The sequence below is a fragment of the Sander vitreus genome, chromosome 7, assembly GCF_031162955.1.
Source record: "Sander vitreus isolate 19-12246 chromosome 7, sanVit1, whole genome shotgun sequence".
Lineage (NCBI taxonomy): Eukaryota > Metazoa > Chordata > Actinopteri > Perciformes > Percidae > Sander > Sander vitreus.
The window spans coordinates 1384058-1398180 of record NC_135861.1 but is presented as its reverse complement, the minus strand read 5'-3'; the positions used below and the strand labels follow the sequence as shown (position 1 = coordinate 1398180).

Sequence of the window (14123 nt, the reverse complement as noted above, 5' to 3'; positions counted from 1 at the left end):
GCTTTGCCCACCCAGAGAATTTGGCCCCCCCATGAGAGAGAGAGAGAGACATCATGGCTTTCAAACGAGCAAAGCATGGCAGTTGGTCAAGGCCACACCCCCCACCTCCACCTTGCCCCCTTCTCCTCCTCAATAGCATTTAAAGCTACAGACACAGAAATTGTCTGTGTCTCTCTCTCTCTCTCTGTCTGTCTGTCTCTCTCTGTCTGTCTGTCTCTCTCTCTCTGTCGGTCGGTCTGTCTGTCTCTCTCTCTCTGTCTGTCTGTCTCTCTCTGTCGGTCTGTCTCTCTCTCTCTCTCTGTCTGTCTGTCTCTCTCTGTCTGTCTGTCTCTCTCTGTCTGTCTGTCTCTCTCTCTCTGTCTGTCTGTCTCTCTGTCTCTCTCTGTCGGTCTCTCTCTCTCTCTCTGTGTCGGTCTGTCTGTCTCTCTGTCTCTCTCTGTCTGTCTGTCTCTCTCTCTCTCTCTGTCTGTCTGTCTGGCGCTCTCTCTCTCTGTCTGTCTGTCTCTCTCTCTGTCTCTCTGTCTGTCTGTCTCTCTCTCTGTCTCTCTGTCTGTCTGTCTCTCTCTCTCTGAAATGACCTGTGATTAGCCAAAGTCAGTTGTGGCTAGAAGGGATACAGCTACTGCGACGACAGTTTGGGGAAAGGTCATCACATCCGTTTTAATGTAACACACACAGCTAACAGTGACGTCACATTAGCTCGGTGCAGTTAGCCAAACAGGGCTGTGTTTACAGTTAGAAGCTAAGTTAACGGTAACTAACGGTTAACGGCTACAAGTGATATAACGTTACAGCTGCGCCGACAGTTAGGCACCAAAAACGACAAGTTAAGTTTGGGGAAAGGTCGTGGTTTGGATTTAAACACTCCCAAAGTGTGTATGTAAATTATATTATTATTTAATGATATTATATATTATATTTAAACTAATATAACGGTAGATATCACCATGAAACTTCCCCAGTTGATTACTGGCATTAAGCCACAATTTCGTGTTCCGCCAAATCCGGAGCTGAAATCACGGGGACCCACGAGATCTCGCGAATTCACGTATGATCGCGCAATATAACAGGATATCGTTTCTATAAACAGAACCACAAAACCTGTCTCCGCCCATTATGACGTTTTCAAGGTGTAATGCAGGGAAAGATGAGGATCTGTATACTGTTATCACTGATCTTCATCACCACCTAGACCACACTTCTCTTCTCTACATTCAGCATTTATATAGACTGATTACTGCTTACCGTTATCACTGATCTACATCACTTAATAGACCACAGCTTGCACTAACTGTATATTGACTCTTTACTACACCTCCACAGTCCTTTCCACGCGGCCGAGGCCCAGGAGACGGATGCCTGATTCCATGTTTTCAACCTCGTTTACAAGCTGGACAAAAGGTCCGTTCTGTTCATTGGTCGTGTGTCCTGCTGTTGTTTACCTTTTGTAATTCCCAGATTTCCCAACGGTCGCTGCGGTAAACGTCACAACGCTTTGAACTGTGGGTAATTCCCTTTGGTGAAGTCCGCATCGATGCAGACTCACGGAAAGGGCTCGGTAAGGGTGTCCTCAAACCCTCACGTCCTTTGAAATCCGACACTGGGACAACCCTAAGCTCTTAGGAATTTCGCGAGAACTCGCACCAAAGTCCGTGAGTCTGTGAGTCCGGACTTTGGGATTGGGCCAGTGTGTTATAACTGATCTGCCTCACTAACTAGACTGTTTACTGACTCTTTACGCCATCTCAGCAGTGATATGGACTCTCTGTTCATGTATATTGCACATCCATTGATTTACTTTTGCCCACTTATTCTATACTTTATGTAGCATATTGTATTCTGTGTTCTTGTACTGTATTGAATGTGAAACTATTGGTTGTCTTGCACCCCCTTTTGTTTCTGTGCTCGACGTCCTGTCCCGCACTATCTGCCGTGTGCTGAATTGCTGCGGAGCTCTCCGGCGTCCGGGAAAAATAGCAGCTCTGTGTATCTGCTCCGGAGTCAGAACGCAGCCGTTCTGCAGTTGGTGGAAATTGGGGGTAACGGCAGCTACACAGCGGGCCGATAATCGGCCGTTGGACAGTCTGGCGAGGTCGGTGACTTAAGTCTGTTCGGTGTGTTCTGTGCCGTCATCCGTTGGAGGAGCTGTTGGCCTTTATTTGGGCCGACCTGACATGCTCAGACGGAGACGGGGCAGTCGGGACTCACCCGGAAATGGCGAGCGGGATGAGCGTGACTAGAGTCTCTCAACATTTGATGAAGATCTGTTAAACTGACCTTTGTTGATCTGAAATGAAGATTCAGCAGCTGCACGGCCTGTTTCTCTCTTCACATGTTTCCAGAAACACGTTTCGGTGAACTGTTTTAGGACAATATGAGATCGTACTCTGAACGAGTCGCCATGATGGTCGGGGAGCAGCCAGACCCACGTGACACGTTCGTCCAATCAGCTGCAGGTTTTCATTTTTTTGAGCGACAATCCAGATTGGCGCCGCCTGCTGCTATGGAGACGTATTACGTCTCGTCTCTTCGGTGTTCTGAGGAACTTTTTGACCAAGGGGGTGAGCTTCGCTTCAGAGCTCGAACCTCCTATGGCGCCATTTTGATGCTAACAGTCGATCACCTCCCGTTAGCATCCCGTTAGCATCCCATTGACTGCCATTCATTCTGACGTCACTTTGACAGAGAATACCTTTACATCTGAAGCGTTTAAAGACTCTATTTGTCCGTTGTTTATTTCTAAAGAAACACGACAATGTATAAAAGGCTCCATTACCTTGTAGCTCACGTTATGGCTCCGTAGCAGACGTTTTTATAACAATAGGCTAACGATTGGGTCATAACCACGAGACTTCCTGTCTCATAGTAGAGGAGTTACCGTATAGTACAGGAGAAGCTCTCAGGCAGTTTGGACTTCCATCAGCTGTTTAAGTGTAATGACTAATGTTAACTATCATTTTAGTGATCAATAATGAGCCTGTGTCTATGTTATCTCCTTACATATACCTACGCTCTCCGTCTCTGCTAGATTGGGAATGATTGAGATTTCTCTTGGCACAGCTACCAGAAGACTTCCAACTTTCAGACAGGTTGCTCACGTCACATCTACGTCTTCAAGCTCAGTTGGAGGCTGCTCAGTAACGCTCAGCCATCACCGGGAAAGAGCTTCTAATGTCCTTCACTGGTCTCCGTCCAGAGACACGGGACCTGCTGGTCCATTATATATACCGTCTATGGTTTTGACCAACTCGGGGAGACCGATCAGTCCGACTGCCTTTTCTGCCGACGGTCGGCTGCCTGGTTGGTGTGTAACAGTCTTAAGAAGTCCAGTTTCCTCTCAGAACAATATGCTGAAACGTTGTTACGCAATTTCTGCCCAACGACGCCAGAAATAAACTGCCTTCCGCAGCTTTAAATAGAAATTAGACAACCCTTTTTTTGATTGATGATCTGATGACAGGAAGTGACTCCACACAGCCGGTAAAAAAAAAATGCTCTAAAAATCTTTATTGTTCCGGAGAATATTCACAAAACAGGTTTGATTTTCAAAAACCTGGAAAAAGTTATTACCTTCCCCCCCGATCAGACAAACTGACCAATGGGTGAGCTCCGTCACTGCGGCCGACAACAAGCACTTGAACAGAAGAAATCACAGAAAAGGAGAGAACTATTTTTTTTTTTTTCTTTTAACAGACGTTTACAAAAAAAAGACGGAAAAAACTAAATATTTTGATGCTACAGAAGAAGAAAATAATTTACAGCAGAGCTGGTTTAAACTCCGCCCCCCTCCCCGACAGCACCGTGACCTTTGACCGTTATCATGACGTCAGAGGGCTACTTCTACATTTATTAAACACAAACCTCATTAGTTCCACTAGAAGATGAAAAGCTGTTGGCTCCACCCCTCGCCGTCTCCATGACGAGGAAGAAAAGAGTTCTGATTGGCTGATAATGTACAAATATCCTACAAGTCTTTTTATTTCGTCAGAGCCCTGCCGCCTCCTCCTCCTCCCCGTAGACGCGGCAACCAGCTGCAAGGCGGAGCTTAAGACAACTGTAACCAATCACAGTCCTCAGCACCTCAAGGTCGGCTCCTCTTATTGGTCGGTTTTGAACTTCTTTGGTCCGACAGGTTTACTAAAGACAGGAAATGAAAAAAGCATGAATTAGATTTAAACACGCTGCAGGGCGCCACATTTCTTTTCCTACTACGGCCACGCAAAGACCCGCCCTACGAAGCAGCTTGATTGGTTGGGGTTAGGCATTGTCCTCGAGTGTTAGGATAGTCGATTGGTCAGGGGATAGGACCTACCTTGCGTCAGCATGGACGCCTGGCCAATAGTAGTGTCTGAATGCTATTGAAGGGCGGGTCTTAGCCTGGCCATAGTAGGAAAACAATATCTCCTGCAGGCAGTTTGTTCACACATCATGAAAAAACAAACACCTTATAGAGGGTAAAGCTATCACTTCCTCTACGCCACGTGTGTCAAACTCGAGGCCCGTGGGCCGAACCCGGCCCCCTCGCAGACTTTAGTCCCGCCGGCCTAGCAAATACACGACATTTAGAGCAGAATTTGGCAGATCTGTCGACTTTGAGACTCAGAAATTCTCACAGAAGCAGAGTTCACTAGCCTGACCAGCCAGACCCACATCCAGATGTTGGGTCTGACCCACATCCAGATGTTGGGTCTGGGAACTCCCCATTGGCTGGGCTCAATCCGAGGGGCGGGATAAACGGTTGTCTTTCAGATTCCCTCTGCACCAATAGGATAGCTCTACAACCAATCAGAGCAACGCTAGCTGATGGATTAAGATAAACACAGCTTCCTTTTTTAAGAATGACTTCAGTGCCGTTCTTTGTACTTTCCTCAAAGCTGAACTCCAGTCTTCCAAAGACAGCTGTTCTCCAACAGCAGCAGCCATAAGCCCCGCCCACCGACTCTATACACGATGTGATTGGCCCGACCAGAGTTTGGTTTTTCCAGCTCGCAAGCCAACGGAGAGTTGCTAGACGACCCTGGCTGCACATTACATTTGCTGCCGCTAGATTTCTAGACTATCAACAGCTGACATTTGAAATAAATCACTCAGCAATAAACAAGCTGTCCTTTAATGTCGAGTTTCAGTTCAGACGCCCAACAGTGTATATAAACAGTGTTTGTCTTCATGTGAGTAGATGTAATCGGCTCTTACGCATCAGGAGAAGTTCCGGGTCTCTTCACCGCTGCTTTGGCATCTTTACTGCTTTCTACAGGAGAGACGACATCATTATTACAATCATTAATCAATAATCATCATTCAGGGGTTTGATCAGAGGACCACAAACTACCAACTAGGGCTGTCGTCCACTAAAGAAACTCTTAGTCGACTCATCGATTAGTTGGTTTATAAGCCATGATATGTCTCTCTTTCTCAAAATGACTAACTGACTCAACAAACAAGGTAGCCTTTACCAGAGACACTATTTCCGTTCTTACCTTTCACAATAAAAGCCCCCGACATATGCTATTGACTTACAGTATTTATCTTAAAGGAAACGCAATAAAGTAGTATCTTAGTAGCTTAGTGTCAGCTCAGACCTTTTAAGATTATTTTTTGGGCATTTTAGGCCTTTGACAGGACAGCTGAAGACATGAAAGGGGAGAGAGAGGGGGGGAATGACATGCAATAAAGGGCCGCAGGTCGGATTCCAACCTGGGCCCGCTGCGTCCAGGAGTAAACCTCTATATATGGGCGCCCGCTCTACCAACTGAGCTATCCGGGCGCCCGTATTTAAGACCTTTAAAGACTTTTTTAATACCACCTACGATAAAATGTAATGCCAACTTCACGGCCTTAGAATGGGTTTGTTTTCTTTATTGATAGGACAGATTAAGACAGGAAAATGGGAGAGAGATTGGGAATGACGAGCAGCAAAGGGCCGCAGGTCGCCCCATCGGTGTGGATTTTAAGCCAGAGAAAATAAGTATTTACCAAGTAAAGTTACCTCAGTTTAATAAAACATTTTGTGACGTGGGTTTGCACTCTAATAACATAAAATCAATAAAATATTTGTCACATTTTTTGAGCTCCTATGCTATGAAAATATAAATACAAAATAAAATACCCACACAAAATATATATATTTATTTCTTTTGATTATTTTTTGGCCATCTTTAGGCCTTTATTTGGATAAAACAGCTTAGACTTGAACGGGGAGAGAGAGAGAGAGAGAGGAGGGAGAGAGAGAGGGGGGGAGGGAGATGACATGCAGCAAAGGGCCGCACGTCAGAACTGAACCTGTGGCTGCTGCGTCAGGGAGTAAACCTCTATATATAGGGGCGCCCGCTCTACCAACTGAGCTAACCAGGGGCCCCCAAAATATTTATTTTAGGGCTGTCAGCATTAACGCGTTAATCACGATGCGATTACGGGCCGAGCATAATGCGTTAATCTTTTTTAAATCGTATTAATCGCATGCCGCCATTTATTCATTTATTTTCACTTCACTCGGCTTTGCGTCGAGCCTAACAGGATACTACTACTACTACTGCTACTATTACTACTTCCTCCTAACACATCCTGTTGGTGCCACTGATATGTCTGCTCTTCTCTCTGCTGCTCTGAAACAGACGTTACAGGAAACACAAACACCGCTGCATGTGACGCTAGTTAACACAATACTCAACAGCAGCTAACGTTAGCCTACCGCTAGCTAGTTAACACAATACTCAACAGCAGCTAACGTTAGCCTACCGCTAGCTAGTTAACACTATACTCAACAGCAGCTAACGTTAGCCTACCGCTAGCTAGTTAACTCTATACTCAACAGCAGCTAACGTTAGCCTACCGCTAGCTAGTTAACACTATACTCGACAGCAGCTAACGTTAGCCTACCGCTAGCTAGTTAACACTATACTCGACAGCAGCTAACGTTAGCCTACCGCGAGCTAGTTAACACTATACTCGACAGCAGCTAACGTTAGCCTACCGCGAGCTAGTTAACACTATACTCGACAGCAGCTAACGTTAGCCTACCGCTAGCTAGTTAACTCTATACTCGACAGCAGCTAACGTTAGCCTACCGCTAGCTAGTTAACACTATACTCAACAGCAGCTAACGTTAGCCTACCGCTAGCTAGTTAACACTATACTCAACAGCAGCTAACGTTAGCTAGTTAACACTATACTGGACAGCAGCTAACGTTAGCTAGTTAACACTATACTCAACAGCAGCTAACGTTAGCCTACCGCTAGCTAGTTAACACTATACTCGACAGCAGCTAACGTTAGCCTACCGCTAGCTATTAGCTGGATTAAACACGGTTAAAATGCTGACAGCTAACGCTAAACGGTGTAAAGTGTGACTGTGTTTTACTGTAGAGGATTCAACACCGGGATGTAACAATCTGCAGCTGCCGTCGGAGAAACAACACAGACGGTGCGTTCAATGAAACTGGTAAACTACAGCCTCGTGGTGCATTTGAAGTTATTGTAAATGTCCTTTTCCACCTGGTTGTTGATTTTATCGTTCAACAGCAATTTACTAGTGAAATAAGTTATTGTTATACATTATTATTAAATCATTTAATGTTGACCATATGGCCTTAGCAATAAACAAGCTGTTCTTTAATGTCGACGACTGTTTAGTACCCTTCTTTTTTTTTTTTACTTTCTTAAAAAGCATGGGTTCAGGCACCGGTACAGTTTTAAAAGTACGGCTTTAGCAGCGGTATCCAAACCAAACAATACCCAACCCTAATATTGACTCTAGATTCAAATGTGTGACCAGATTAAATATATAATAAACAAATACAAATCTTAAAATCAAGTTCATAAAGTCACTTTCTTTGCATTCATTTGATTCCCAATCCCGATCCTCTGGTAAGAACGGCTTCCCGTTGTTAATATGGACTTAAAAACTGTTCTGAAATGCTAAATAATAGTATTTTAATCATGTGATCAAATGTAATCGTTTGACAGCCCTAGTTTATTTATGACGTTTATGACGAAAAGAACAACGATGAAATACTCTTCAGGCCTAATGTTTTAGAATATAAAACGTAAGATTCTTTTGTTGTAGTTTTGGTCTCAATGTTGGAATAGAACAAATGTTCGACAGAGACCGAAACGACCGATTAGTCGACTAAAAGGGGCATCCCTACTACCAACTCTTCCCCGTCTGCAGCTGTTCTTGCGGCCGTCTGGTTCTGATCATTCTCACCTTGGAGCCACCGGACCTGCGTGGCCGGCCCGTAGCCCTTCTGGTTGCGGGCGGCGATGCGGAAGATGATGGCGGGCTTGGTGGTGTAGTCGATGTGGGCGTTGGCGAGGCTGGAGGCCTGGACCAGGCAGGACGGGCTGGGGCCGCAGTACACCCTCATGAAGGCTAGCTGGGCCGGGCCAGAACCGGAGGCGGCCGCCTGGCTGGACTGGATGGCCAAGTACACCGAGTACTCCGTGATCTGCCCCGACGTGACGGCCGGAGGTTCCCAGGTGAGCTGAGCCCCGTCCAGGTTCTGCAGAACCACAACCACAGAGTTTAACAGACCGCTCCACAGTGTACATCAGCGTTTCTCAAATGGGGGTACGTGTACCCCTAGGGGTACTCTGGAGGACTGCAGGGGGGTACGTGAGATATTTAACAAAATGTTTAATGGTTACAAGGCTGTTGTTTAACAGTCGACTCGGTAAGCCTCTCCCCAGAACGCGTAGCACCTATGGCTCCATCTTGATGCTAACAAGCCATCACCTCCCGTTAGCATCCCGTTAGCATCCCATTGACTCCCATTCATTCTGACGTCACTTTGACAGAGAATAACTTTACATCTGAAGCGTTTAAAGACTCTATTTGTCCGTTGTTTATTTCTAAAGAAACACGACAATGTATAAAAGGCTCCATTACCTTGTAGCTCACGTTATGGCTCCGTAGCAGACGTTTTTATAACAATAGGCTAACGATTGGGTCATAACCACGAGACTTCCTGTCTCATAGTAGAGGAGTTACCGTATAGTACAGGAGAAGCTCTCAGGCAGTTTGGACTTCCATCAGCTGTTTAAGTGTAATGACTAATGTTAACTATCATTTTAGTGATCAATAATGAGCCTGTGTCTATGTTATCTCCTTACATATACCTACGCTCTCCGTCTCTGCTAGATTGGGAATGATTGAGATTTCTCTTGGCACAGCTACCAGAAGACTTCCAACTTTCAGACAGGTTGCTCACGTCACATCTACGTCTTCAAGCTCAGTTGGAGGCTGCTCAGTAACGCTCAGCCATCACCGGGAAAGAGCTTCTAATGTCCTTCACTGGTCTCCGTCCAGAGACAAGGGACCTGGTGGTCCAGTTTATATACCGTCTATGGGTGCGGTCCACTTCCCAGGGAACTACTAGGTTGATCGGAACGCCCCCAGCGCAGTTTCTTTACGACATCACAAACAGGAAATGCGTCTCACCTTGCTGATCTTGATGGCGCACGGCGCTCCGGGGAAACCAGGAAGACACGTTTTAAACGCCGACACCTCCGAGAACGCGCCGCGGCCGCAGATATTGATCCCTGCGACACGGAACTTATAGGCCGTCCCCGGCTGCAGCTCCACCTTCCTCATCTGAGTGTAGTCTGGCATCACACCCGAGTCATCCTGCAGGTACACACATCATCAATTACATCATCAATAACTGTCAGACCCGAGTCATCCTGCAGGTACACACATTATCAACTGCCCCGCCCCCCCCCTTCAGAAGCTCAGCCCTCCAGATTTACGGACAGGTTAAAATAACTAAAAATAGAAGAAGATCTGAAGTTCTTACGTCGGCCATGTTGTCGTCGTAGGGGATGTAGTAATGTGTGACCACCATGTTGGTAACCTTGACGATGCCGACGTCGTACCACTGACTGTCTTTCACCGATGATGTCACCTGGACCCTCTTCCACACACACACACACACACACACACACACACACACACACACACACACACAGTTAGCATGTTGTTGGGGTGTTGTTAGCATGTTGTTCTGCCCTCTGCTGTTGCGTCTCTTACCCCTGCAGCTGCTGCGACGCCATTGGTCGCCTCGGTGGCGGCAGGTTGAATCTTAGTCACGCCCCCGGCCGGCAGAGGGGGGGCGGGGCCAAACGTACTCGCTAGTCGTGCCACGGCGCTCGTCACCGCCGCCGACGCAAGCTCATGCCCGTTACTCTCTGCTGCCGGGTCGTTCAGGCTGTCTGCTGGAGCAAGGCCTTCTGGGAAACACAAAAGGAGGGTTCCACAACTTTATTGAAAAGGACAAAAGACCCATTATTTCAAATACGCCGCATAAATTGTCGATTTCCACGCAAAATACGCGGGGCTTGCATGATGTCATAATCCCCACATTTTCGTAGCAGAAAGATGAAAAATGTTGTGTTTACTTCACACAAGAGCAGCCGTTTCCCCTGTTGCCATGAGAACGTTATGAAGTGATGTAATTACGCGACGTGAACGTCATCTAAAAGCTGCAAACCCCGCGATGACGCCACGATGACGCCACGATGACGCCACGATGACGCCACAGTTTCTGGAAGTTCCCGCCATCTCATCGCATAAATATCCTGCATATTCCATCACATTGTTTAAGAAAACATGACGCATAATTAAGGATTTTAGCCCAAAACAATCACAAAAAAACTCTTCATGTTTCTGGAAGGACTGGTCACTAGAGTTGGCAACGACTTTCATCACTGATTCATTGACTCATTGTGTCGCGTGACTATTACGCCACTCAATAAGTCACGGAGGTGTGTGTGTGTGTGTGTGTGTGTGTGTGTGTGTGTGTGTGTGTGCGTGCGTATGTGTGTATATATATACACACACACACGTCTGTCTGTACCTGTACAGTGTTTTCATATTTCTCGGGAAACTGTAAATAGTTTGGATGTTTTGGAATACACCAACTGTGTATATGAAGATGGTTGCAGGAGATCTTTGTTTACATGATCCTGTCTGTCTGTCTGTCTGTGTGTGTGTGTGTGTGTGTGTGTGTGTGTGTGTGTGTGTGTGTGTGTGTGTGTGTGTGTGTATATATATATATAGATAGTTGAGCGCGGAGCAGAGCCGAGGTAGAGAAAAGACCACTGGAGAGACCCGTAACGTAACGTTGTTCTGAAACGAGTAATCAAAACAATAATCGACAGATTAATCGATTATTAAAATAATCGTTAGTTGCAGCCCTAAACAATATGTTTTTTAGGGTAAGTGACACATTTACTTGGGTTCTTTGGCGATCTTTTAAACTAAATATGCTTTTTCAAACCCGTCGATGGTATTTAGTGTGCCTGAGACCTGTGATCTGGTTCAGTAACTGACCCGGGACCAGAGGGGTCTCTGAGACTCTGGTCTCTGTGTGCCGGTCTACCTGTGGGCACGCCGCTGGGCTGCGGTTCTGCCTCGGCTGCGTCTGGCTGGTTGTGGACGTCCTGCAGCTGCTGCTGGACCAGAGCGGCCAGCTCCGCCTGGGTCAGAACGATGGGGATGGACTGGTCCACCGCCCCGCCACCTGCACACACAGACAGACAGACAGACAGACAGACAGACACACACACACACACAGACAGACAGACAGACAGACAGACAGGATCATGTAAACAAAGATCTCCTGCAGCCATCTTCATATACACAGTTGGTGTATTCCAAAACATCCAAACTATTTACAGTTTCCCGAGAAATATGAAAACACTGTACAGGTACAGACAGACGTGTGTGTGTGTGTGTGTGTATATATATATATATATATCTCACCGATGTGCCCCGCTGCCTGCAGGACCGCCTGTATCGTCGCCTGCTGAACTGCGTCCTCCGTTGCCGCGCTAACAGCCAGCTGATCCGCGGTCAGTCCTGTCACCATCAGGGTCGTCGTCGTCGCCGCCCCGGAGACCGCCTCACTTCCGTCCCCCTCTGATGACATCAGCTCCTGAGGAAGACCGTCCATCTGAGAGACAGGGTCCCCACTCAGTTTCATGGACTACAAAATCTTTTTTTTAAGGACGAGTTTTTAAGGACGCAGAATTACACTTCACAACACATAACCCAAACATAACTGTGTATACTTCAAATGTTATTTACTGTATGACGTTAAACTAACTAACTAACTACCTACAGGCACAGTCAATTCATTTCATAGTCAAAATATTTTCTTTATTGAAACACGACTTGGTCCTCTTATCGTCGTATTATCTTACTTTCAGGTCAAAATGGTAATTTCAGCTAGCTGGAGGGAGAGACGCAACGTGGGCAGAACACTAAATGTGTATATTAGAGCTACGTTACGTAAACACCTACAGAAAATAAATACGTGACGGTTATCCCCGGAAAATTACTGAAACAATACGTTTCATTCAACAACACAATTCTATGACTTTCCCAGGTTTTCTGTGTGTGTGTGTGTACCTGTGCCCCTGCCTCGCCGTCCTCCATATGAACCTGTAACACTGCCGTCTGCATAGGCTCCTCCCCCTCCTCTGCTGCTGCCGCCATCACAGTGGGAACAGCCTCTGCCTCTGAGGACTCCGCCTTGTCATCTCCGACCAATGAGGAGATAGCCTGAACATGGACAGACAGAGGGGATCATGGGACATCAGAGACGATGATGTGATGATGGTGTGTGTCTGTGCGTCTGTGTGTGCATGCATGTGTCTGTCTGTCTGTCTGTCTGTGTATGTCTTTGTGTGCGTGTGTCTGTGTGTGTGTGTGCGTGCACGTGTGTGTCTGTCTGTGTGTTTGCGCATTTGTCTGTGTGTACGTGCATCTCTGTGTGTGTGTGTGTGTGTTTGTGTGCGTGCACGTGTGTGTCTGTGTGTGCGCGCATTTGTCTGTGTGTACGTGCGTCTCTGTGTGTGTGTGTTTGTGTGCGTGCACGTGTGTCTGTCTGTCTGTGTGTGCGTGCACGTGTGTCTGTCTGTGTGTGTGTGTGCGTGCACGTCTGTCTGTCTTTGTGTGCGTGCGCATTTGTCTGTGTGTATGTGCGTCTGTGTGTGCGTGCGTGCACCTGTGTGTCTGTGTGTACGTGCGTCTCTCTCTGTGTGTGTGTGTGTGTGTGTGTGTGTGTGTCACCTACAGGTATGGAGGGCCCAGGGGTGGGCGTGGACTGTGTAACCGTGGTGACAGCTCTGCTCTGGCTGGCTGTGGTGGAGGAGGAGGAGGCCGGGTCAGAGGAGGACGAGGCGGAGTCAGGCGAGTCTCCCTGCGGACCGTCTCCACTCTGCTGAGCTGCGGAAACAGAGAACAGGAAGTGATGTCACTTCCTGCTGAATGCAGACACCACCAGGATGCTAAATATTAAGGGTAACATTCAAATACTAACATTCGGCTGGTTCCATTTCTCTTTCTGCCTCTTTTACCAATCACTTCTATAGTGTTTATTATCAGGACTCCCACACAGGCGCCCTCTAGCTCACCCAGTAGGAGCGTGCGCCCCATGTAGGCTGAGTCCTTTGCAGCGGCGCGGGGTTTGAGTCTGACCTGCGGCCCTTTGCTGCGTGTCATCACCCATTTCTCTCCCCCTTCCCTGTCTATCCACTGTCACTATCTAATGAAGGGAAAAAATGCCCCAAAAAATAGGATTCCCATACTTTTTCATTGAAAAACTTTTCCATAATAAATGTACACTAACCCAAACCTATTTAAACATAATTTAGTTTTTCCAAAACTTTCAATTAGGGATGCACCGAATCCAGATTTTTGGGGTTCTGCTGAGTCCTGAACCCCCTGGTTGAGGTTCTGCTGAGTCCTCGTCCCGTCCTCAGTCCATGAACACAGTCAACACATCAATGAAGTAAACAGTGACTGTCCTTCCTTTGCCGTACCTGAAGTTGCTGCATTCTGGCTGCTGTCTGTAGATTCCTTCATGCTCAGCTCGTATTCTTCCAGATGTTTCATACCAGATGTTGTAACAGCGGTGATGTTGTGTATTGTTTAGGGTCCTCGCCACCACCAGACTAATCAGCATTGCAGATTGAACATGTAGCTGGACTTGAATGGCCTTCTTTTGACTGAAAGTACTGCCAAACAACACTTTTTCTGCTCACCAGTTCCATTTCCACTTCCTCTCAGCCTGCTGCATTGAAGCTCCACCTACATCAACACCTTCCTGTAATCAACGGCGACG

The 14123-nt window shown here is 46.8% G+C and overlaps 1 protein-coding gene across 1 annotated transcript in view; it reads right to left on the bottom strand.

Annotated features, from left to right (window-relative positions):
* Positions 1-3481: 3481 nt before the first annotated feature.
* Positions 3482-14123, bottom strand: part of hcfc1b (host cell factor C1b) — a 32269-nt gene continuing 21627 nt past the window's right edge. The window contains exons 20-29 of the mRNA XM_078254128.1: positions 13074-13225; positions 12407-12559; positions 11759-11948; positions 11376-11516; positions 10025-10224; positions 9792-9908; positions 9437-9622; positions 8204-8498; positions 5194-5248; positions 3482-4137 (exon numbers count right to left, since the gene is read on the bottom strand). Coding sequence (XP_078110254.1) covers positions 4098-4137; positions 5194-5248; positions 8204-8498; positions 9437-9622; positions 9792-9908; positions 10025-10224; positions 11376-11516; positions 11759-11948; positions 12407-12559; positions 13074-13225 — 1529 coding nt within the window. The 3' untranslated portion in view covers positions 3482-4097. The remainder of the gene's footprint in view (positions 4138-5193; positions 5249-8203; positions 8499-9436; positions 9623-9791; positions 9909-10024; positions 10225-11375; positions 11517-11758; positions 11949-12406; positions 12560-13073; positions 13226-14123) is intronic.